At 43.2% G+C, this 23,713-nt stretch overlaps 1 protein-coding gene across 2 annotated transcripts in view; it reads left to right on the plus strand.

Annotated features, from left to right (window-relative positions):
- Positions 1–23,713, plus strand: part of CPNE7 (copine 7) — a 149,039-nt gene that overhangs the window by 115,182 nt on the left and 10,144 nt on the right. For both annotated transcript variants that reach the window (XM_082269609.1, XM_082269608.1), the window contains exons 12-13: positions 20,162–20,213; positions 22,920–23,053. In XM_082269609.1, coding sequence (XP_082125735.1) covers positions 20,162–20,213; positions 22,920–23,053 — 186 coding nt within the window. The remainder of the gene's footprint in view (positions 1–20,161; positions 20,214–22,919; positions 23,054–23,713) is intronic.

Consider the following 23,713-nt stretch of genomic DNA (forward strand, 5'->3'; position numbering starts at 1 on the left):
AATGTATAGCAGGGATGAGACCTCCAATGTATTGCAGGAATGAGACCTCCAATGTATAGCAGGGATGAGACCTCCAATGTATTGCAGGAATGAGACCTCCAATGTATAGCAGGGATGAGACCTCCAGTGTATTGCAGAGATGAGAGCTGCAATGTATTACAGAGATGATACTTCCAATGTATTGCAGGGATGAGACTTCCAATGTATTGCAGGGGTGAATGATTTTATCTGTAAGAGTATCTCCTTTATTTAAAATATACGAAGCGTATAAAATATTATTTTTCCGCTCCATTCCATAATATATTGTATAATAAAGCCACGTCTGCTGTAGCTCCAGTCACCGCTAATAAAGATGTACAGTAATTAATACCATTCATTATCTGTTTAGTATCCATAAGGGGAAAATCAATTCCCACTACTAAACAATGAAGGAATGTATCAATATATGGAGACAATTTGTGGAATCGATACCAGTGATCATTAGTCCCCCTCCTGAAGATAATTCCTATTCTTATGTGTTTTGGGAGTCAGTAAATTGCAGGTTCTCCCATAGCTGATAACTACAAATGTCCGTGGTTCTGGGTTCACTCACTCACAGCTGCACGTATCACGTTGTGGTGCTGTTCAATTTGAATGACATCTCAGCGCACCAAGCCATTGCATGGAAACATGTTTGGCTAAAATAAGATCCGAGTCCAGTTTTCTTTGAGTGCAAATCATATACATTATTTAAATAGGCAATTCATGTTTTTCTAGCTTTATGAATGTTTCAAATAGAAAATTGTATTTATATTATTTATATTTAATTTATATGTATTTTATATTAACCTATTTAATTTTTTTTTACTTTTTCTTTTCAATTTTTATTTTACAATTAAACATTTAATATAGAGGGGTGTATAAATAAAATAAAAAAAAACAACAACACATATCTATTCTCCCTGTGAAATTGCATGTTTTATTCTGGCATTCCTCTTCTACATCTAAAAATCATATTTTCTTTGCTAGAAAATTACTCCTCAGAACCGCCAAACATTATATATATATATATATATATTTTTTTTTTTTTTAGCAGAGACCCTAGAGAATAAAATGGCAACTTTTTATGTCACACGGTATTTATGCAGCAATTTTTCAAACACTAAAAAAAAAAACTGCTTGATGAATTAAAAAAAAAAAAAACACTAAAGCTAGCCCAATTTTTTTGTATAATATGAAAGATAATGTTACACCGAATAAATAGATACCTAACATGTCACCTTTAAAAACCCTAACATTCCTTTAAATTTGCATCTGCCTATGGAATGGCGGCAAACTGCGATGCTTAAAATTCTCCACAGGCAACGCTTTAAAATTTTTTACAGGTTACCAGTTTAGAGTTACAAAGGAGGTCTTGCACTAGAATTATTGCTCTCACTCCAACGATCGCGGCCATACTGCACATGTGTGGTTCAAAAACTGTTTACATATGCGGGTGTGATGTACGTATACGTTCATTTCTGCGTGCAAACACACAGGGACGGGGCGTTTTACATTTTAATTTATTTTTTTATTGTTTATTTTACTTTTATTTTTTTATTTTTACACTTTCCCTTTACATTTCTTTTGTAAATATCCCCTGTAATAGGAATAGGGATGACGGGTCCTCTTTATGGAGGGATCCCCTGTAATAGGAATAGGGATGACAGGTCCTCTTTATGGAGGGATCCCCTGTAATAGGAATAGGGATGACAGGTCCTCTTTATGGAGGGATCCCCTGTAATAGGAATAGAGATGACAGGTCCTCTTTATGGAGGGATCCCCTGTAATAGGAATAGGGATGACAGGTTCTCTTTATGGAGAGATCCCCTGTGATAGGAATAGGGATGACAGGTCCTCTTTATGGAGGGATCCCCTGTAATAGGAATAGGGATGACGGGTCCTCTTTATGGAGGGATCCCCTGTAATAGGAATAGGGATGACAGGTCCTCTTTATGGAGGGATCCCCTGTAATAGGACTAGGGATGACGGGTCCTCTTTATGGAGGGATCCCCTGTAATAGGAATAGGGATGACGGGTCCTCTTTATGGAGAGATCTCCTGTAATAGGAATGGGGATGACAGATCCTCTTTATGGAGGGATCTCCTGTAATAGGAATAGGGATGACAGGTCCTCTTTATGGAGGGATCTCCTGTAATAGGAATAGGGATGACAGGTCCTCTTTATGGAGGGATCCCCTGTAATAGGACTAGGGATGACGGGTCCTCTTTATGGAGGGATCCCCTGTAATAGGAATAGGGATGACAGGTCCTCTTTATGGAGGGATCTCCTGTAATAGGACTAGGGATGACGGGTCCTCTTTATGGAGGGATCCCCTGTAATAGGAATAGGGATGACAGGTCCTCTTTATGGAGGGATCCCCTGTAATAGGACTAGGGATGACGGGTCCTCTTTATGGAGGGATCTCCTGTAATAGGACTAGGGATGACGGGTCCTCTTTATGGAGGGATCCCCTGTAATAGGAATAGGGATGACAGGTCCTCTTTATGGAGGGATCCCCTGTAATAGGACTAGGGATGACAGGTCCTCTTTATGGAGAGATCTCCTGTAATAGGTCTAGGGATGACAGGTCCTCTTTATGGAGGGATCCCTGTAATAGGAATAGGGATGACAGGTCCTCTTTATGGAGAGATCCCTTGTAATAGGAATAGGGATGACAGGTCCTCTTTATGAAGAAATCAGAGGTCTGCTCTGGCATGAGCACGGTCTCTTTGTCTGACATTCCCTCGATGGTCATCTCCAATTCATAATCCAGCAGATTCTGTGCCCACACATCCCTCTCTCGGGCTCATGTTGGCGTCTCTCAGGTCTGGTTGGAGGACATGGGAGACAACAACAACTTTTTGAACCTCTAGAGACTTCAGCCTCATATGATCGGTGGAAATGTGTCATTGCTTTTAATTAATTTGGTGTCTTCTCTGTATAACCTCTACTATCATAAACGATTGCTGTACACTACAGAACTTCACAGCCCTGAAGAAGGAAGCCTTCTGAAACGCGTTGGGTGTCATCTGGGTAGTGTCCTGTGACAGGCCTTTGGTCCTCACGGGGATAGTCTATATACCAATGCTTATGTATGCGGAGGTTCTCCACTTTGTTGACCATATCTGATATAATAGTCACCATGTATAGCTTTGTTGTCTGTTTTTAATGTATTATTCAATAAATTATGCTACATTTTTTGAATTTTTATCTTTACTCATCTTTATATAGTCAGGCCATTAAAGTCGCTTTCCGTTGGGGGTTTTCCATTTCTACAAATCTCTCCTCTAGGCTGGAAAGCCTGAGAGCCAAAAAAAAAAAACATTGACCTCGGCTTCCCAATGGAAGAAACGTTGGTGCTTACATCTTCTGAGACCGGATGTGACGTCATAACGTCGCGCCTGGCCTCTGAAGGACATAGAGATGACCGGGGCCTATCTGGTCCTTGGTCAGCGCTATGGTAAACTTCAGCCGCTGCCGGCTGATTCATTTTCCAGCTTGCTCATAGCGCGGACTGGCCGTGAGAAGCATCGGAGGGCGGGGGTATGGTTTGGCGTTCTGGGCAGCCGCTATGAGTGTTTTTACACCCCCCATCCCCCTGTGTGAGGGAGCACATATAGGGAAGAGAATCGGACACATTGAAGCCGATGGATTTGTATGACTGCCAGGGAAGAAGAAGATCAGTAATGACGGGCAACATACTTTTTCCAGCGCGCCTTTAATTGAATCCCTGATATAGAGAGCGGCGATCTGATGCCCCCCTCCCGGGACACCCCCTGCATGCAGTCAGAGGCGCTACACCATCCCTGACAACCTTCATTATTCCTCCATTTCATGGGAAGGAAATGCTGGCTGGGAGAACATGAAGATTTCTCCACGCAGCAACAGAATATTATTTACATCCAATCCCCCCTCCGGGCACGGCGCTTGTCTGTGAGCTAATCCTACCAGATCAGCGTATGGGCCGTACGTTCCGGGCACCGGGCCCCCGATAAAAGGCAAGTGGGGGCCCCGGGCTAAATTTAAAGATGGATGTCCTACTTAACTAAAATGATCCTGTGCCCATGTGATAGAGAAATAAGAGAGCTGAGGAAGAATCGCACGCTTAAAGCGTATTTTCACATTTGCAGCCAGATTGGGATTTATATAATTGTTACATCCCCCGATTCATTCACATTACATAATCTCACAAAATTAAGTACACCCCTCACATTTTTGTAAATATTTTATTCTATCTTTTCATGTGACAACACTGAAGAAATGACACTTTGCTACAATGTAAAGTAGTGAGTGTACAGCTTGTATAACAGTGTAAATTTACTGTCCCCTCAAAATAACTCAACACACAGCCATTAATATCTAAACCGCTGGCAACAAAAGTGAGTACACCCCTAAGTGACAATGTCCAAATTGGGCCCAATTAGCCATTTTAACTCCCCGGTGTCACGTAACACGTTAGTGTTACAAGGTCTCAGGTGTGAATGGGGAGCAGGTGTGTTAAATTTGGTGTTATCGCTCTCACTCTCTCATACTGGTCACTGGAAGTTCAACATGGCACCTCATGGCAAAGAACTCTCTGAGGATCTGAAAAAAAGAATTGTTGCTCTACATAAAGATGGCCTAGGCTATAAGAAGATTGCCAAGACCCTGAAACTGAGCTGCAGCACGGTGGCAAATACCATACAGCGGTTTAACAGGACAGGTTCCACTCAGAACAGGCCTCACCATGATCCACCAAAGGCGTTGAATGCACGTGCTCAGCGTCATATCCAGAGGTTGTCTTTGGGAAATAGACGTATGAGTGCTGCCAGCATTGCTGCAGAGTTTAAAGGGGTGGGGGGGTCAGCCTGTCAGTGCTCAGACCATACGCCGCACACTGCATCAAATTGGTCTGCATGGCTGTCATTCCAGAAGGAAGCCTCTTCTAAAGATGATGCACAAGAAATCCCACAAACAGTTTGCTGAAGACAAGCAGACTAAGGACATGGATTACTGGAACCATCTCCTGTGCTCTGATGAGACCAAGATAAACTTATTTGGTTCAGATGGTGTCAGGCGTGTGTGGGGGCAACCAGGTGAGGAGTACAAAGACAAGTGTGTCTTCCTACAGTCAGGCATGGTGGTGGGAGTGTCATGGTCTGGGGCTGCATGAGTGCTGCCGGCACTGGGGAGCTACAGATCATTGAGGGAACCATGAATGCCAACATGTACTGTGACATACTGAAGCAGAGCATGATCCCCTCCCTTCAGAGACTGGGCTGCAGGGCAGTATTCCAACATAACGACCCCAAACACTCCTCCAAGATGACCACTGCCTGCTAAAGAAGCTGAGGGTAAAAGTGATGGACTGGCCAAGCATGTCTCCAGACCTAAACCCTATTGACCATCTGTGGGGCATCCTCAAACCGAAGGTGGAGGAGTGCAAGGTCTCTAACATCCACCAGCTCTGTGATGTCATCATGGAGGAGGGGAAGAGGACTCCAGTGGCAACCTGTGAAGCTCTGGTGAACTCCATGCCCAAAACGGTTAAGGCAGTGCTGGAAAATAATGGTGGCCACACGAAATATTGACACTTTGGGCCCAATTTGGACATTGTCACTTAGGGGTGTACTGACTTTTGTTGCCAGCGGTTTAGACATTAATGGCTGTGTGTTGAGTTATTTTGAGGGGACAGCAAATTTACACTGTTATACAAGCTGTACACTCACTACTTTACATTGTAGCAAAGTGTAATTTCTTCAGTGTTGTCACATGAAAAGATAGAATAAAATATTTACAGAAATGTGAGGGGTGTACTCACTTTTGTGAGATACTGTATGAAATTATTAATAGCGTTGTTTTTCACTCTGTTTAATATTTTAGTTATGGGTGGAGCTCGGTTTGCTGAATCAACCCCAGGTTGTAAAGATGGAGTTGTTCTTTAAAGCCCCGACTCCAGGATCAATGTTCAGAGTGTATGTCTAGCTGGAGTTCAGATTCAAAATGTAATCTCTGACCCATGAAAGAGTTAACAGCGTGTAATGCGTCTATAATGAAGTGTTGGCGGAGCAGTACATGAAACGGAAAGCTTCTATAGAGAAAGTTTGTGATTGAAGTGAGAGCTTTGTCACTTATACATTTCTTCTCCTGAGGCCAACGCACATAATGCGTCTCCGCCATGCCTTGGCGTCACGTTTCCTCCAGCTATACGCTGTCCTTGATCCACTTTCCCTGTGAAATGCGCTCTCCTCTTGTGTGCGGCATCTAATCAGAAGCTGGCGCATTCTATCCCGGCTGAACTCCTTCTCGCCGATTCAATGCCGTGTGAATCATTCATTCCAAATCACTTTCAAAGTGCAGAATTAATAAGTCAATGAAGGGTCTCCTATATCCAGGTCATGATGTATCTAGTAGTGGTTAGTCTCACCTTTTATCCAGGCCATGGTGTATCTAGTAGTAGCTAGTACCCTCCTTTATCCGGGTCAATGTGTATCTAGTAGTAGCTAGTCCCATCCTTTATCCGGTTCACTGTGTATTTAGTAGTGGTTAGTCCCATCCTTTTTCTGGTTCACAGTGTATCTAGTAGTGGTCAGTCCCATCCTTTGGGTCATGGTGAATCTAGTCGTAATTAGTCCCATCCTTTATGCAAGTCATGGTGTATCTAGTGGTAGTTAGTCCCATCCTTTATCTGGGTCATGGTCTATCTAGAAGGGGTTAGTCCTACCCTTTATCTGAATCGTGTATCTAGTAGTAGTTAGTCCCATCCTTTATCTGGGCCATGGTGTATCTAGTAGTAGTTAGTCTCTTCCTTTTTCTGCATCATTTTAAATCTCATAGTAGTTAGCCCCATCCTTTATCTGAGTCATGGTGTATCTAGTGGTAGTTCGTCCCATCCTTTTTCCGGATCATGGTGTATCTAGTAGTAGTTAGTCCCATCCTTTATTCGGGTCATGGTGTATCTAGTAGAAATTAGTCCCATCCTTTATCTGCGTCATTTTATATCTAGTAGTAGTTAGTCCCATCCTTTATCCGGGACATTGTGTATCCAGCAGTAGTTACTCCCATCCTTTATCCAGGTCATGGTGTATCTAGCAGTAGTTAGTCCCATCCTTTATCTGCCTCATGGTGTATCTAGTAGTAATTATTCTCATCCTTTATCCAGGTCATAGTGTGTTCAGTAGTAGTTAGTCCCATCCTTTATGTGGGTCATGGTGTATCTAGTAGTAGTCAGTCCCATCCTTTATGTGGGTCATGGTGTATCTAGTAGTGGTTTGTCCTATTCAACTGGACTTGTCCTGATATGGTGGAGACATTTTGTAGCTTCTCTATGACTCTTCTTTAGCTCTAATGAGAATTATGAAGATACCCCAATGTATACCCATGCGGGGAGCACTGACACCTAAATCCAAACACCATGGGATTTGTCAAGGCAGATGTTGATTGTCCTAGAGCGGGATGTGAGGTGTGAATGTTATGGAGGCACCCTTTTCTAGTTATATAATCCCATCCTGCAAAAAAGAAAGAAATGATATTAAGCCCTTGCTGCTGCTGCCACCTCCTTGTCCCATTATGAGCATCGGGATCATGTGATCTCTCCTGATCAAGTATGCATCGGGAGCTGTCTGTGCTGAGCGTGCTCAGTGCGTGTGCTGTCAGCACAGAAATATGCACAGTGGCTTCTGATTCTTTCACCTGTTACAAGTAAATAAATATAACCTGCCTTGTAATTATGGTAAATTACGTTGTTTCTATATAACAAATGTATTGAATTCAGCCCTATGGTGTTTTTATCAATGTAGTTTCACAGAGACTGAGGAAGTGGGAGATATGAAACGCGTCGCACAATGACGGTTGCAATCCCCCCTGCCACTTCTATCCAGAATTTTCGGAAATCACCTGGCATGAACACAATTATACAACGTAGATATACTATAAATATGTTATAGCAGGGTGGGAAGGTCAACAATATACTGTGAAACAATCCTATTGTGGATTCATAAATAAGTGGTGTGGTGAGATTGTGTGATGCATTTATAATGATTACATTGTGGATTTTTGTTGGTGCCCATCTGTGTGATTCCGGTGATCTACACTTTCATGGTTCCCTAGAAGTGGGTGGCAGTCTCCTGGTATTCAGCAGCAGACGCTTCTAATTCCTCCTGTAAAGACCGGTCCCGTATTTCTGTGACAGGTCCCTTCTGGTTTTCATTAAAACAACCATGTAACTATCGAGCTGAATATTTTATATTTCTTACTCGCTATTAGCAGTTACCATGCATGAAAAAAAAAAAATGGAATGTATATTTTATAGGTTAATGCGTATTTCCAGGCTGTGTATATGGGGTGTGACCTATATAAGAGAGCGCTGAGAATAGGATTTGTGTCTCCAGTATTGGGGGTGCTTTTCTAGAATATAAAATATTGATGATATAGAAGTGCAATATAGAGGACAAATAACTCTTTAGAGCTCGTTCAAATGTTCGACTATATACCACCATCCCTCTGAAAAGTGATCTGCGGTGGATCACTTCTCAATAGTCATTTGTCAGGCAGAGAGAAGGGGAAAACTCGCCTCCTCGAAGCCTGTATTAACCTTCAAAATGCTGACTCACCAGACCGCAACTGTGCGTATTGTATGCAGTTTGCAGGGTGAATGCAGCCCGGCTCCATTCATTTGCTACTGAACGGGCTTAAAGTATATGGAATCTGCTGGTCTGGACTCTAACTCTTATTTAGACTCTGTATTGAGAACCCAGCAATGTTCAGCAGCTGGTGTTGACTACTACTATTACTACAGCTGGTTAGACTACTGCAACCATTGGTGTGCGCAGACTATGGCATTAGGGTGTGCACCCCAAAACTCAAACACATGTGTGTCTATGAGTGTATATATATATATATATATATATATATATATATATACAGTGGGTACGGAAAGTATTCAGACCCCCTTAAATTTTTCACTCTTTGTTATATATTTAAGTTCATTCTTCTTCCTCATGAATGTACACATAGCTCCCCATACTGACAGAAAAACACAGAATTGTTGACATTGTTGCAGATTTATTAAAAAAGATAAACTGAAATATCACATGGTCCTAAGTATTCAGACCCTTTGCTCAGTATTTAGTAGAAGCCCCCTTTTGATCTAATACAACCAGGAGTCTTTTTGGGAAAGATGCAACAAGTCTTTCACACCTGGATTTGGGGATCCTCTGCCATTCCTCCTTGCAGATCCTCTCCAGTTCTGTCAGGTTGGATGGTAAACATTGGTGGACAGCCATTTTTAGGTCTCTCCAGAGATGCTCAATTGGGTTTAAGTCAGGGCTCTGGCTGGGCCATTCAAGAACAGTTACGGAGTTGTTGTGAAGCCACTCCTTCGTTATTTTAGCTGTGTGCTTAGGGTCATTGTCTTGTTGGAAGGTAAACCTTCGGCCCAGTCTGAGGTCCAGAGCACTCTGGAGAAGGTTTTTGTCCAGGATATCCCTGTACTTGGCCGCATTCATCTTTCCCTCGATTGCAACCAGTCGTCCTGTCCCTGCAGCTAAAAAACACCCCCACAGCATGATGCTGCCACCACCATGCTTCACTGTTGGGACTGTATTGGACAGGTGATGAGCAGTGCCTGGTTTTCTCCACACATACCGCTTAGAATTAAGGCCAAAAAGTTCTATTTTGGTCTCATCGGACCAGAGAATCTTATTTCTCACCATCTTGGAGTCCTCCAGGTGTTTTTTAGCAAACTCCATGCGGGCTTTCATGTGTCTTACACTGAGGAGAGGCTTCCGTCGGGCCACTCTGCCATAAAGCCCCGACTGGTGGAGGGCTGCAGTGATGGTTGACTTTCTACAACTTTCTCCCATCTCCTGACTGCATCTCTGGAGCTCAGCCACAGTGATCTTTGGGTTCTTCTTTACCTCTCTCACCAAGGCTCTTCTCCCCCGATAGCTCAGTTTGGCCGGACGGCCAGCTCTAGGAAGGGTTCTGGTCGTCCCAAACGTCTTCCATTTGAGGATTATGGAGGCCACTGTGCTCTTAGGAACCTTAAGTGCAGCAGAAATCTTTTTGTAACCTTGGCCAGATCTGTGCCTTGCCACAATTCTGTCTCTGAGCTCTTCAGGCAGTTCCTTTGACCTCATGATTCTCATTTGCTCTGACATGCATTGTGATCTGGAAGGTCTTATATAGACAGGTGTGTGGCTTTCCTAATCAAGTCCAATCAGTATAATCAAACACAGCTGGACTCAAATGAAGGTGTAGAACCATCTCAAGGATGATCAGAAGAAATGGAAAGCACCTGAGTTAAATATATGAGTGTCACAGCAAAGGGTCTGAATACTTAGGACCATGTGATATTTCAGTTTTTCTTTTTTAATAAATCTGCAACAATGTCAACAATTCTGTGTTTTTCTGTCAGTATGGGGTGCTATGTGTACATTCATGAGGAAGAAGAATGAACTTAAATGATTTTATCAAATGGCTGCAATATAACAAAGAGTGAAAAATTTAAGGGGGTCTGAATACTTTCCGTACCCACTGTGTATATATATACACTATATTGTCAAAAGTATTGGGATGGCACTCTGTGCAAGCCAGTCAAGTTCTTCCACGCCAAAACACACTCATCCATGTCTTTATGGGCATCCACCTCCCCTGTGTCATGGAACGGTTAATAACAGCTGGAAATTTTGGCAGCTGTGACATCACCCATGTATGTTTATATATACTGTATGTGTGTGTATATATATATATATATATATATATACGGTTCTTATAATGTTTATATATATATATATATATATGTATATATATATATATATATATATATATATATATATATATATAAACATTATAAGAACCGTTTTTGTCTTTTTTTTATAGGTGATCACATGACCTCTTTTCTCAGCTGCATAAGAGCTGGAGGTGGAGACTGGGGGTGGGGGAGTGTCAGCAGGAGGCAGAAAAACAGCAGTGCACTAGTCTTCCTAGTGAATTGCTGTGCAGGGGGGACATGTCAGAACAAGTCTGATCATTGGAGATCAGACAGGCTGTGCAGGGGGGAGGGAGGGGGGTATCAGCACAAGTCTGATCATCGGAGGACTGGCAGTGCAAGGGGGGGGGGGGTGTCAGCACAAGTCTAGACTGATCATGGGAGGTCAGACAGGTTGAGCAAGGGGACATGTCAGAACAAGTCTAGACATTGGAGGCAGGCAGGCTGTGCAGGGGGGAGGGGGGAATCAGCACAAGTCTGATCATAGGAGGACTGGCATTGCAAGGGGGAGTGTCAGAACAAGTCTGATCATTGGAGGTCAGACAGGTTGAGCAAGGGGCATGTCAGAACAAGTCTAAACATTGGAGGACAGGCAGTCTGTGCAGGGGGGCATGTCAGCACAAGTCTGACCATTGGAGGATAGACAAGCTGTGCAAGGGGGTGTGTCAGCACAATTCCTTTCATTGGAGGACAGGCAGGCTGTGCAGGGGGTGTGTCAGCACAAGTCTGATCATTGGAAGACAGGTAGCATGTGCAGGGGGGGGGGGCATCAGCACAAGTCTGATCATTGGAAGACAGGTAGCATGTGCAGGGGGGGGGATGTCAGCACAAGTCTGATCATTGGAAGATAGGTAGCATGTGCAGGGGGGGGGTCTCAGCACAAGTCTCATCATTGGAGGACAGGCAGGCTGTTCTCCCAGCATATCCAGAAAACAGAGCATGCTGGGGAGGAGGTCCTTCTATGCCTAGTTTGGAATAGGACAGCAGAGGGACTGGCAGGATCACCAGGGATTTCACAGAAAGGAGGCAATACAAAGAGAACATGAGAATTCCTCATACCAATACACGGTACAACAGAAAAATATCTGGAATATGAAATGTTGGGGTAAGAAACCCTTTATTTCCACTTTAAGGAGGTGATAAGAGAGAAATTTAGGTTTGTGTAATGAAATTCCCCCACTCAAATATCTAGAGCCGCATTCCATCCCCTAAAAATTGGGCAGCACATGGTGTCACTCTTGAAGTGTGGATGTTCCTGCTGATTGCAGCACATTGAAATGTCCTTATATCTGTTATGACAATGATTGCTATTGTCCCCCAAATGACAGCCCAGACACTGAATTCATAAAGCTGGCAATTTGCTGAACACCATAAATCATTTATGTATTACTTCTCACATTGTACAATCAGCGAACAATTTCTATTTGCCACAAGCAAAAATGATTCTTCCTGAGAGAATGTCAGGCAGCCTCGGATATCTTTCAGCAGACAAGACAGCCCGACGTAATGAGATGTAAATGGCAGGTAATTACCACCACTTAGGGCCTCCAGATTCTCAAACTGACAACAGAAAGGAATCATTTCAAGTCTCTGGAACAAAGGATCTAAAGCCAAGTCACCGAGAATCTGAAATGTGAATGTTCCGAGCAGAAAGAGAAAACGACAGAATATCTCAATAGCTCGACGCATATTAGACCAGAATACCTCCAGATTGTCCCTGGAGGAAGACGCCGTTCTCAATTCTCCCTGTCATTGTCATTTACAAGTGTTGGGATTGAACATTTAGATTCTGTTCATGCGGCTTCAATCCATGAGAGGTCTTCTTCTTTATGAAGAAACACTTGTAATCCTACTGTTTGTGGATCTTCATCATTGTTTTCTGCTCATTTATTTCCAATTGTCCATTGTTGGTGATCAATGGAAAACTCTGCAGTGTTCTGGACCCAAGTCTTCATCATTGGTAGAAATGTTCCAACAAATGGATGGATGGACAGCTTCCCGGACTGAGTCTACATGGCACTCTACTCTGCTCTACTCTACTCTACTCTACTCTGCTCTACTCTACTCTACTCTACTCTACTCTACTCTGCTCTGCTCTACTCTACTCTACTCTCTACACTCTACTCTACTCTACGTCAGCGTTTCTCAACTTTTTTGTAGAACCCTTTAAAGCAAGCAAAATCCGGGACCCCCAATGTAAAAAACATGAATGTTACTCACTAATGGGAAACCTGAACCTGGGACATCACAATGCACACATCCACTTTGATGGAATTAACTTCACATCAGAAGCCCCCATAATATCAGAGTCCTCCCATCACATCAGAGGTGGCACATCACATCAGAGGTTCCCTCTTCACATCAGAGGTCCCCCATCACATTAGAGGTCCCCCCATCAAATAAGTGATCCTCCCATCATATCAGAGGTTCCTCCATTATATCAGAGGTCCTCCTATCACATCAGAGGTCCCCCATCACATCAGAGGTCCCCCCATCACATCAGAGGTCCCCCTATCACATCAGAGGTCCTCCCATCACATCAAAGGTCATTCTATCACATTAGAGGTCCCCCATCACATCATAGGTCCCCTTTAATGTCAGAGAAACCCCCCTCCCCCTTCACATCAGAGGTCTCCCATCACATTAGAGGTTTTCTCATTACATGAGAGTTCCCCCGTCACATCAGAGGTTCCCCCTATCACGTCAGAGGTCCTCCAATCACATCAGAGGTCCTCCCATCACATCAGAGGTCCTCCAGTCACATCAGAGGTCCCTCCATCTCATCAGAGGTCCCCTGTCACATCAAAGGTTCCCATCACATCAGAGGTCCTCCCATCACATCTGAGGTTCACGCATCACATCAGAGGTCCTCTCTTCACATCAGAGGTCCCCCATAACATAAGAGGTCCCCTGTCACATCACAGGTAGTACCATCGCATCATAGGTTCACTCATCACATCAGAGGTCCTCCTATCACATCAGAGGTCCCCGATAACATCAGAGGTTCCCCGTCACATCACAGGTAATACCATTGCATCAGAGGTTCACTCATCACATCAGAGGTCCCCCCATCACATCAGAGGTTCACTCATCATATTAGAGGTCCTCCCATAACATCAGAGGTCCCCCATAACATCAGAGGTCCCCCATCACATTAGAGGTCCCCCCATCACATCAGAGGTTCCCCATAACATCAGAGGTCCCCCCTCACATCAGCGGTCCACTCATCACATCAGAGGTCCCCTATTGCATCAGGGATCCCTGTCACACCAGAGGTTCCTCCGTCACATCTGAGGTCCCCCCTTCACATCAGAGGTCCCCCTAACACAGAGGTCCCCTATCATGTTAAAGGTCTCTCTACCACATCAGAGTTCCCCCTTCACATCAGAGGACCCTCATCATGTCAGGGGTCCCGCCTTCACATCAGAGGTGCCCATCATTGTCAGAGTTCTCCCATAACAGAGTCCCCAAATCACATAGACCCTCCCCCCCCCTCAATCACACAGCTTTAGTTGGTATGCTGCTGGCATGTGGCCCGCCTACACCATATCAACTCATTACGCTGACGCATGGAAAACCGGGTCCCATGCATGTGGCAACCCAGGGAAACCTCAGGGTGCCCTGGTTGAGTAACCCCGCTCTATCCCATGCTTACAGTCTGTAATTATAACAAGTGAATAACATCTATGCAAACCATTATACCTTCTCTTGAACAGTTTTGGTAGTTAAATAAAACATTACTTCCAGAAGTCTGTACCTGATACACAAGAAACAATATTGTGCAGGAAAATCAGTCTACAAAAAAAGAACATATAGGAGCCGCTGTCCCTACTGTGGAGGGCCCTAAAGTAGATGTTACTGCAGAAGGTCTGCCAGCAATTACGGCACGGTCCCCCGAGCCTTCCTTTATTCAGTAATGTACAATCATAGCGACTGACAGCTCATGAAGGGGTTATGTAGGAGCCTTGGGCTGAGCTGCCCCTGGGGAGCAATGCTGGCCTCTTCTGGTGGCCTAAGTCATTACTATCAGAAGAGCCTGGGATGACTGCCCTGCTGTCAAGGACCTGGATCGTCCTCCGGGGCCTCCAATGTATTTGGTCTCTCTGCTCCCCACGCTCTGTCCCTGCATCGGCCTACATCCTCTGCTGCTCCCATTCTGTCGCTGCTCTCCTACAATGATGTATCAGTGTCACATTCTGACCTCGTACGCCTGGTGACTGCGACTGCAAATATGTGACATCGGCTCCTGGAGGCTCACAAGCTGTTTGTCATTTCTTTTATTTTTTAGCTTTGTGCAGATTTGGGAGAGAATCTGCCTCTGTACATGCAAGTGGAAGCCAGGAAAAGTCCTCACCAGAATCTGATCCACCGACCAAATGTGTTTATCCACTTACCCCCCAAAAGATTTACCCCCCCTTCATTACCAGGCAATTTTCTCTTTCGTTATTCTTAACCATTGGGTTATAATGCCCCCTACAGGAGTAGGACACTAGGCAGAAAAAAAGTCTGGCTATGCCTATGGGTATACTCCCTCTCTCTGCTATAGATACTCAGGCACTCATGCAGCCCCAGACCATGACACTCCCACCACCATGCTTGACTGTAGGGAAGACACACTTGTCTTTGTACTCCTCACCTGGTTGCCCCCACACACGCCTGACACCATCTGAACCAAATAAGATTATCTTGGTCTCATCAGACCACAGGAGATGGTTCCAGAAATCCATGTCCTTAGTCTGCTTGTCTTCAGCAAACTGTTTGCAGGCTTTCTTGTGCATCATCTTTAGAAGAGGCTTCCTTCTGGGATGACAGCCATGCAGACCAATTTGATGCAGTGTGCGGCGTATGGTCTGAGCACTGACAGGCTGACCCCCCACCCCTTCAACCTCTGCAGCAATGCTGGCAGCACTCATACGTCTATTTCCCAAAGACAACCTCTGGATATGACGCTGAACACGTGCACTCAACTTCTTTGGTCCACCATGGCAAGGCCTGTTCTGAGTGGAACCTGTCCTGTCCACTGTATGGTCTTGGCCACCGTGCTGCAGCTCAGTTTCAGGGTCTTGGCAATCTTCTTATAGCCTGAAAAATGATCAACCAATTTAAATTCTATATGAAGAAAAGTTGATTGTTAAGCAGCGGGCCTTCGATAAGTAAGCGCCCCTCCCCCCCTCCTCAACCATACCAAGCCACATGCCCTCAACATGAGGGGGTGAATTCTTTGGGGCAGTGGGGGCTCTGCCCCCCCCCCGCCTCAAAGCACCCTGTCCCCATGTTGATGTTGATTAATTTTTTAATGCCGGCATTGTTTTGTTTACATTTCAGCTGTCAGTGGGGAAGCCCACTGACAGCTGATGACTCATCCATCGGTTGTTAAGGATGCGGTGGCTGGCTTCCCAGCCCGCTGTTTAACAACCAGCTATTCTTCACACAGAATTCAAATTGCTCAATCCCAATTCAAATCGTTCGAAAATTTTGGAATTCAATAGAAAATAATAAGCAAAACTAAATTTAACGAAAATGAAATTAAATTTAACGAATTCTGAAACTACACTAAACAAATTCTGAAACACAACTAAATTAGTAAAATAAAAAAATACTGTATATATGAAATTAAACAAATGTTTCCCTTCTGCACATGCTGTCTAATGGCTATAATAGGTTTGTATATGGAGGTTTTCTATTTGGGTGTTTTTTTTATTTTCAACCTGATTAACATCTAACATTGTAACTATGAGTTGGTTGGTCTCAGTATGGGACCCTTAGTCGAAAAAATTAGTATGTATGCTGACGATACTCTTTTGTACCTGGCGGACTCTGGGAATTCACTGACCACGGCCCTCTCCCCTATTGAAACATACGGCACCTACTCCGGACTGCAAATTAATTGGGACAAATCCCAGGTCCTTCCCTGCGAGTGGACAATTTTAAATATCTTGGGGGACGGGTCACGGCACGTCCGTGGGATTACATTCGGGACAACGTCCAACCCCTTTACTCTATGATTAAGACGCAAGATTCAAATCTGGTCCAGACTGCTGCTGGGAGTCATGGGTAGGGTGAACCTTATAAAAATGGTCCTACTGCCAAAGATCCTGTATTTAAAACCAAATTTAAGCAGCGCTAGCATAAAAAACAAATACGTTGAATGTGATGTAATAAATATAGATAATACAATTGATTATAAAAGTCCTTGTGAAGTGATCCAAATAAAGTGCACAAGTGCAGAAATATTCAGAAGTGCTCCAAGGTGATAGGTGACCCCTCTTGGTTCCCCACTCACCACAATGCCAGCTTGTTTGCGCCTGAAGTGTATAATGCACAAAAGCCTTCTTTCAGGGAACTTTCAGTGTTTTTCATAAATCCTTGGATAAAGGTAGGTATGATCCGCCTCCGTATCCACCATTAAAATATGAAAAGACCGTACATGGTGAAGTATGTTTGAACAGTTTTATTGCTAGATATAAGGTCAAAGACATACTCACAAACATGTAGCATAATGCGTCTCGTCCATAGCCGGAAGTTGCGTCAACACGTTTCGCCCTCCTCCTGGGCGTTTTCAAAGACATGGAGGAGGAGGGCGAAACGCGTTGACACAACTTCCGGCTACGGACGAGACGCATTGTCACTTCCGGTCAAACACTTCCTTGTCACACCGTGGAACGCACACCGAATGCGGCTTACACGAGTTTGTAATACATGCAATATTTATGCTACATATTTGTGAGTATGTCTTTGACCTTATAACTAGCAATAAAACTGTTCAAACATACTTCACCATGTACGGTCTTTTCATATTTTAATGGTGGATACGGAGGCGGATCATACCTACCTTTATCCAAGGATTTATGAAAAACACTGAAAGTTCCCTGAAAGAAGGCTTTTGTGCATTATACACTTCAGGCGCAAACAAGCTGGCATTGTGGTGAGTGGGGAACCAAGAGGGGTCACCTATCACCTTGGAGCACTTCTGAATATTTCTGCACTTGTGCACTTTATTTGGATCACTTCACAAGGACTTTTATAATCAATTGTATTATCTATATTTATTACATCACATTCAACGTATTTGTTTTTTATGCTAGCGCTGCTTAAATTTGGTTTTAAATATTTCTCCTAAGATTTACTTAGAGTTGCAGCAGCTGCATATTTCTGTTTTAATTCACTTTTATTCCCTATTTAATACATAATTCATGTTTATCTATTTTCACTTTGTTTTAAAGAAAATTATTTATTCATGTTTTCCAGCAATTTTGATATATTTATTTGATCTACTAGCGCGGGTATTAATATCGTTTTTTCACAAAGATCCTGTATGTTCTCTGGCATTCCCCGATCTACCTCCCATTAAAATATTTCAAGCAAATGAACTATGAGTTGGTCTTTAAAGAATATCCAAAGCCAAAACTTTTTATTTTTATTTTTTTATTTTACTTTTGGATAGATGGTGGAAGGTTCAGAAGAGATTCGCTCTCTATTTTTGAGGGACAATAAATAAGAACTCCACAGTGACACCTTCACTGGAGTAAGCTTGCTATGGATTTCCTCTTACTTTGGAAAAATTTCCTCTCCAATGGGATACAGCAAAAAAAAAAAAAGGACTTTAACCTTTTCCTACTCTATCCATAATCAATAAAAGTGTTTTGGATTTAAATATACTTTGAATGAAATATCCACTTCCATGAAAAAATATAGGTGAGGTCATTCTCTCCACCTTGTCCCGTCAATAAATGCTTGGAATTTATTCAGAAAGAACTTTTCTTTGCATTTTCTGATTGGCACCCATCCTGAGTGGCCGACCTCCTGTGTTTAGAGTGCAGCAGGGCACCCACTCAGTGCGGGACTGGATAAGTGGTGCAGCAGCGGTGTAGTAGTGGTGTAGTAGCGTTTTTTTTTCTTCAGTGGTTTCCAGCTTCCAGGGGCATCGGCCAGTTATAGTACTGTATATACATAGATACATTGCTTCAAGCTGAGTCACTATAACTATGTAAAAATATACTATTCCATGGAATTGTTCTTTATTTAAGGTGGTTGCAAACTCTCCATATACCCAGTGAAGTGACTGGCCTCAGATGATACACAGACATTAAACAAATCCTCCTACATAAGTTGTACCTGTTTATCTGCAGCAATTTGTCCGATACATCCTTGTAAAACTCAGAGATTAAAAGGATTTTTTACAAACTTACAAAGCAGGGGGGGCAGAGAACTGCAGTTACTCTGAGAGCTGATTGGAGGGAAGGGACACACAGCAAAGGCGAACAGAGCTGAGGCTGTCATTCACAGGCTAGGTGCTGGAGCTCCCTTTCCTGTCACCATTTTATCTCTTGGTGTCACACTATAGAGTGGGGGTTGGCAAGCCGTCGATCTGAGCCTACCTGTCGACCCCGATCTACTTGTCGACCCTGGGCAGCCAACAGGTAGATCACGAACACAGCCCTGCATTGCCGGTTCTTCCCCCCCTCCCCTCTCAGTGTCCTCTGCCCCCCTCACTTCAGAACAGAGAGCAGGACCTATCATAGAACTGGATGGAGGGCGGGAGGTAACTGTTTACATTAACCAGCAGGTGATTGGTTGTGAGGAAGTTGGGCAGAGATTTAAAGGGGGCAGAGGGCACTACGGGGCGGGTGATGTCAAGGGATGCACAGGACACTGCTTTGGAGGGGGGGGGCACAGGACACTGTTATGGGGAAAGCAGAGGACACTACAGTGGGGGTGATGGGAAGGGGGGCAGAGGACACTGCTATGAGGGGGGGGGACACTACAGTGGGGGGGTAATGTGAAGGGGGGCAGGACACTGGTATGCGGGGGAAGAAGACACTACTGTATGTGGGGGCAGAGGACACTACTGTGGAGGGATGATGTTAAGGGGAGCAGAGGACAACACTGTGATTTGGGGGGGCGGAGGGGGGGGGGTCACAGGACACTATGCAGTGTTTTTATTGGGGGCTTGATGTTTTTTTCCTTTTAAATGCCCCCCCCCCCCCCTTACCCGGCGATCTTTGATTTCCTCCATGTTGTCCAGGTAGATCTCAAACTCTGAGAGGTTGCCTACCCTGCTATAGAGGGATATGCTTTGTTCATATTTCATGTCTGAGGTTTACAATCAGAGGGAGAAGTCTGAACATGGGCCCTTCAACTGACCTATCTTTGTTTTCTTCATACCAGTTTATTTATATTTTACAGGTATTTATATGGTGCTAACAATGTACACCGCATGTTACAGGAATTTTCAGTGCTAAATTTACATTTTAAAAAAATAATGAATTAAACGTGTAATATAGCCGGGGCCGGGACAATGCACTATGTTATACAATTTGATGTTCAAACCCAAATGATGGTAATATTCAACTCCTCCTTCATCTTTAACTAATTTCACATTTTCTTCAGGTGTCACATGACTTTGCAATCAACTTTAACCCCGATGACGATGAATGTGAAGGTAAGGGGGTGCAACTTACAATGCAAATTTTTTCTTCCAACTTGGCGTGTACATGAAGTGACAGTCCCCGTTCTGTGGGGATCACTTGGGTCTTTGCCAATTGCATGGGGCTATGTGAAGGAGGAAGGCAATATTGATTAGCGAGGGAACTTACAATCTATAAGTTTGAACTGGATGGACTGATGTCTTTTTTCAACCTCACTAACTATGTAACTATAGATGGGCACCTTAAAGACCACAACATACAAGGGTATACAATGTACAACATACAGGGGTATACAATGTACAACATACAGGGGTTATACAATGTACAACATACAGGGGTATACAATGTACAACATACAGGGGTATACAATGTACAACATACAGGGGTATACAATGTACAACATACAGGGGGTATACAATGTACAACATACAGGGGTATACAATGTACAACATACAGGGGGTATACAATGTACAACATACAGGGGGTATACAATGTACAACATACAGGGGTATACAATGTACAACATACAGGGGGTATACAATGTACAACATACAGGGGTATACAATGTACAACATACAGGGGTATACAATGTACAACATACAGGGGTATGCAATGTACAACATACAGGGGTATACAATGTACAACATACAGGGGGTATAAAATGTACAACATACAGGGGTATACAATGCACAACATACAGGGGTATACAATGTACAACATATAGGGGGTATACAATGTACAACATACAGGGGTATACAATGTACAACATACAGGGGTATACAATGTACAACATACAGGGGGTATACAATGTACAACATACAGGGGGTATACAATGTACAACATACAGGGGTATACAATGTACAACATACAGGGGTATACAATGTACAACATACAGGGGTATACAATGTACAACATACAGGGGGTATACAATGTACAACATACAGGGGTATACAATGTACGGTTAACAGCAAACACACACACATCATAGGTTGAACTGGATGGACTGATGTCTTTTTTCAACCTCACTAACTATGTAACTATGTAACTATGTAACTATAAGTTAGGTCCTTACGATCTACAAGTGAGGACCTTACAAACTATCAGTGAGGACCTTACGATCTATAAGGACCTTGCGATTTATCAGTGAGTACCTTAGAATCTTTAAGGACCATACGATCTATAAGTGAGGACCTTATAATCTTTAAGGACTTTAGATCTATAAGTGAGAACCTTACGATCTATAAGGACCTTACGATCTATCAGTGAGGACTTTACGATCTATAAGGACCTTACGATCTATCAGTGAGGACCTTATGATCTATGAGGACCTTAGATCAATAAGGACCTTAGATCAATAAGTGAGGACCTTACAATCTTAAAGGACCATATGATCTATAAGTGAGGACCTTACAATCTCTAAGGACTTTAGATCTATAAGTGAGAGCCTTACAATCTATAAGGACTTTACAATCTATAAGTGAGGACCTTACAAACTATAAGGACCTTAGATCTATAAGTGAAAACCTTACAATCTATAAGGTGCTCGCAGTTTATACCTTGCGATCTATAAGGGACCTTAAGTAAGGACCTTATGATCTATAAGGACCTTATGATCTACAAATGAAGACCTTACGATCTATAAGTGAGGATCTTATAATCTATAAGGACCTTACGATCTATAAGGACCTTAGATCTACAGTATAAGTGAGGACCTTAAAATCTATAAAGACCTTATGATCTATGAGTGAGGACCTTACAATCTATAAGGACATTACGATCTATAAGTGAGGACCTTACGATCTTTAAAGACCTTATGATCTATAATTGCTCTATTCCATATGTTATCCTTTGGGGGCTTTATAAAAATAGTGAAAGAGGTTGGATTAATGGTATCTTTATTGCTTCTAACAAGTGTGATCGCGCTTTTCCGGCTTGGTTCCCTTTTTGAGTATTCCAGTCCTCCTTTTCCCTTTTGATATGTTTTGATATTGCAGTTACCTTTTTTCATGTATATGCAAGCGTGGACCCTGAGAAAGCAATTCATGTGAAACGGGTCAATCAGTGTTAATTTTGATGTCAAATTTGAATTCCAAATTACACCCCCTCCTTCCATTGAGTACAGGCTTAAGAGGAGGAGGAGAGAGAGCACAGCCCCCACCTCTTCCTGGCTTTCTCCTCCTTTCCTCACCACTTCCAGCGCTGGGCTGACAGAAGTATTGATCTGCTGTCACTACTTCTGTCAGCCTTATATTAGAAAGAACTTTCAGCTTCCCCATCCCTACAATACAGCTTCCCCTTCTGCCCTCCCCTTGTCCCGGCCCTGTACCAATATGATATAGTGATCCCAAGGATATTGAGAAATATGGGGATTTATTTTAAATTTTAGATTTTAGGTTATGTTTTTGTGTTTTGTTTTATTTTTGTTTAGTTTTCATCACTGAAATATGCAGCTGATGAAAACTATGACAAAAATATTTTCAACAACGGAATTAACACGATCAATCCCCTGTGCTGATACAATGCTGCAATTGTCTATATTTGAAGAAAATATGCAACTAATAACGCAATAGGATTTATAGTTATAAATATTAATTTAAAATACTTCCTGTGTCTTGAAGTTCTGTTCCACTAAAATTCAAGTACTATTCCTGTCTTTTTATTTTGTTTTATGGATAAAGTTAGCAGTACTAAAGTCTTGCTCCTTTCCCTTTTGTCTGCAGGGATTCAGGGCATAGTAGAGTCCTACCAGAATTGCCTCCCTAAAATCCAGCTGTATGGACCCACCAATGTGGCACCCATCATATCCCGGGTAGCGCGGCTGGCGGCCGAGGAGGAGAGGACCAAAGAGGCTTCGGTGGGTACAACAGTGTCATGTGGATGCGTCAAACCACAAAATCTGCATTCCTTGCTTTTAATAAATAAAAAGTATACACAGAAATGTACAATGTATCACATAATATCCAGTTGTGAGTGAGTGGGTGACTGGGTGAGTCTAGGATGGAAAAGGACCTGGGGGTACTGGTAGACAACAGGCTTGGCAGTGGCATGCAATGCCAAGCCGCTGCAAGCAAAGCCAACAGAATACTGGCATGTATAAAAAAGGGGATTCACTCCAGAAATAAAGAGATTATTCTCCCTCTCTACAAGACTCTGGTCCGGCCACATCTGGAGTATTCCGTCCAGTTCTGGGCACCGGTCCTCAGGAAGGATGTGCTGGAACTGGAGAAAGTCCAGAGAAGGGCAACAAAAATAATTAGGGGAATGGAGGACATCAGCTATGAGGAAAGACTACAAGCACTGAACTTATTCTCTCTGGAGAAGAGACGATTGAGGGGGGATATGATATCAATGTACAAATACTGTACTGGCAACCCTAGCATAAGGAACAAACTATTCAGAGAAAGGGAATACAATAAGACACGTGGCCACTCACTATAACTAGAGGAAAGGCGGTTTAACCTTAAAATACGCAGGGGGTTCTTCACTGTAAGAGCAGTAAGGATGTGGAATTCTC

The sequence above is a fragment of the Pelophylax lessonae genome, assembly GCF_965119305.1.
Source record: "Pelophylax lessonae genome assembly, chromosome: 10".
Lineage (NCBI taxonomy): Eukaryota > Metazoa > Chordata > Amphibia > Anura > Ranidae > Pelophylax > Pelophylax lessonae.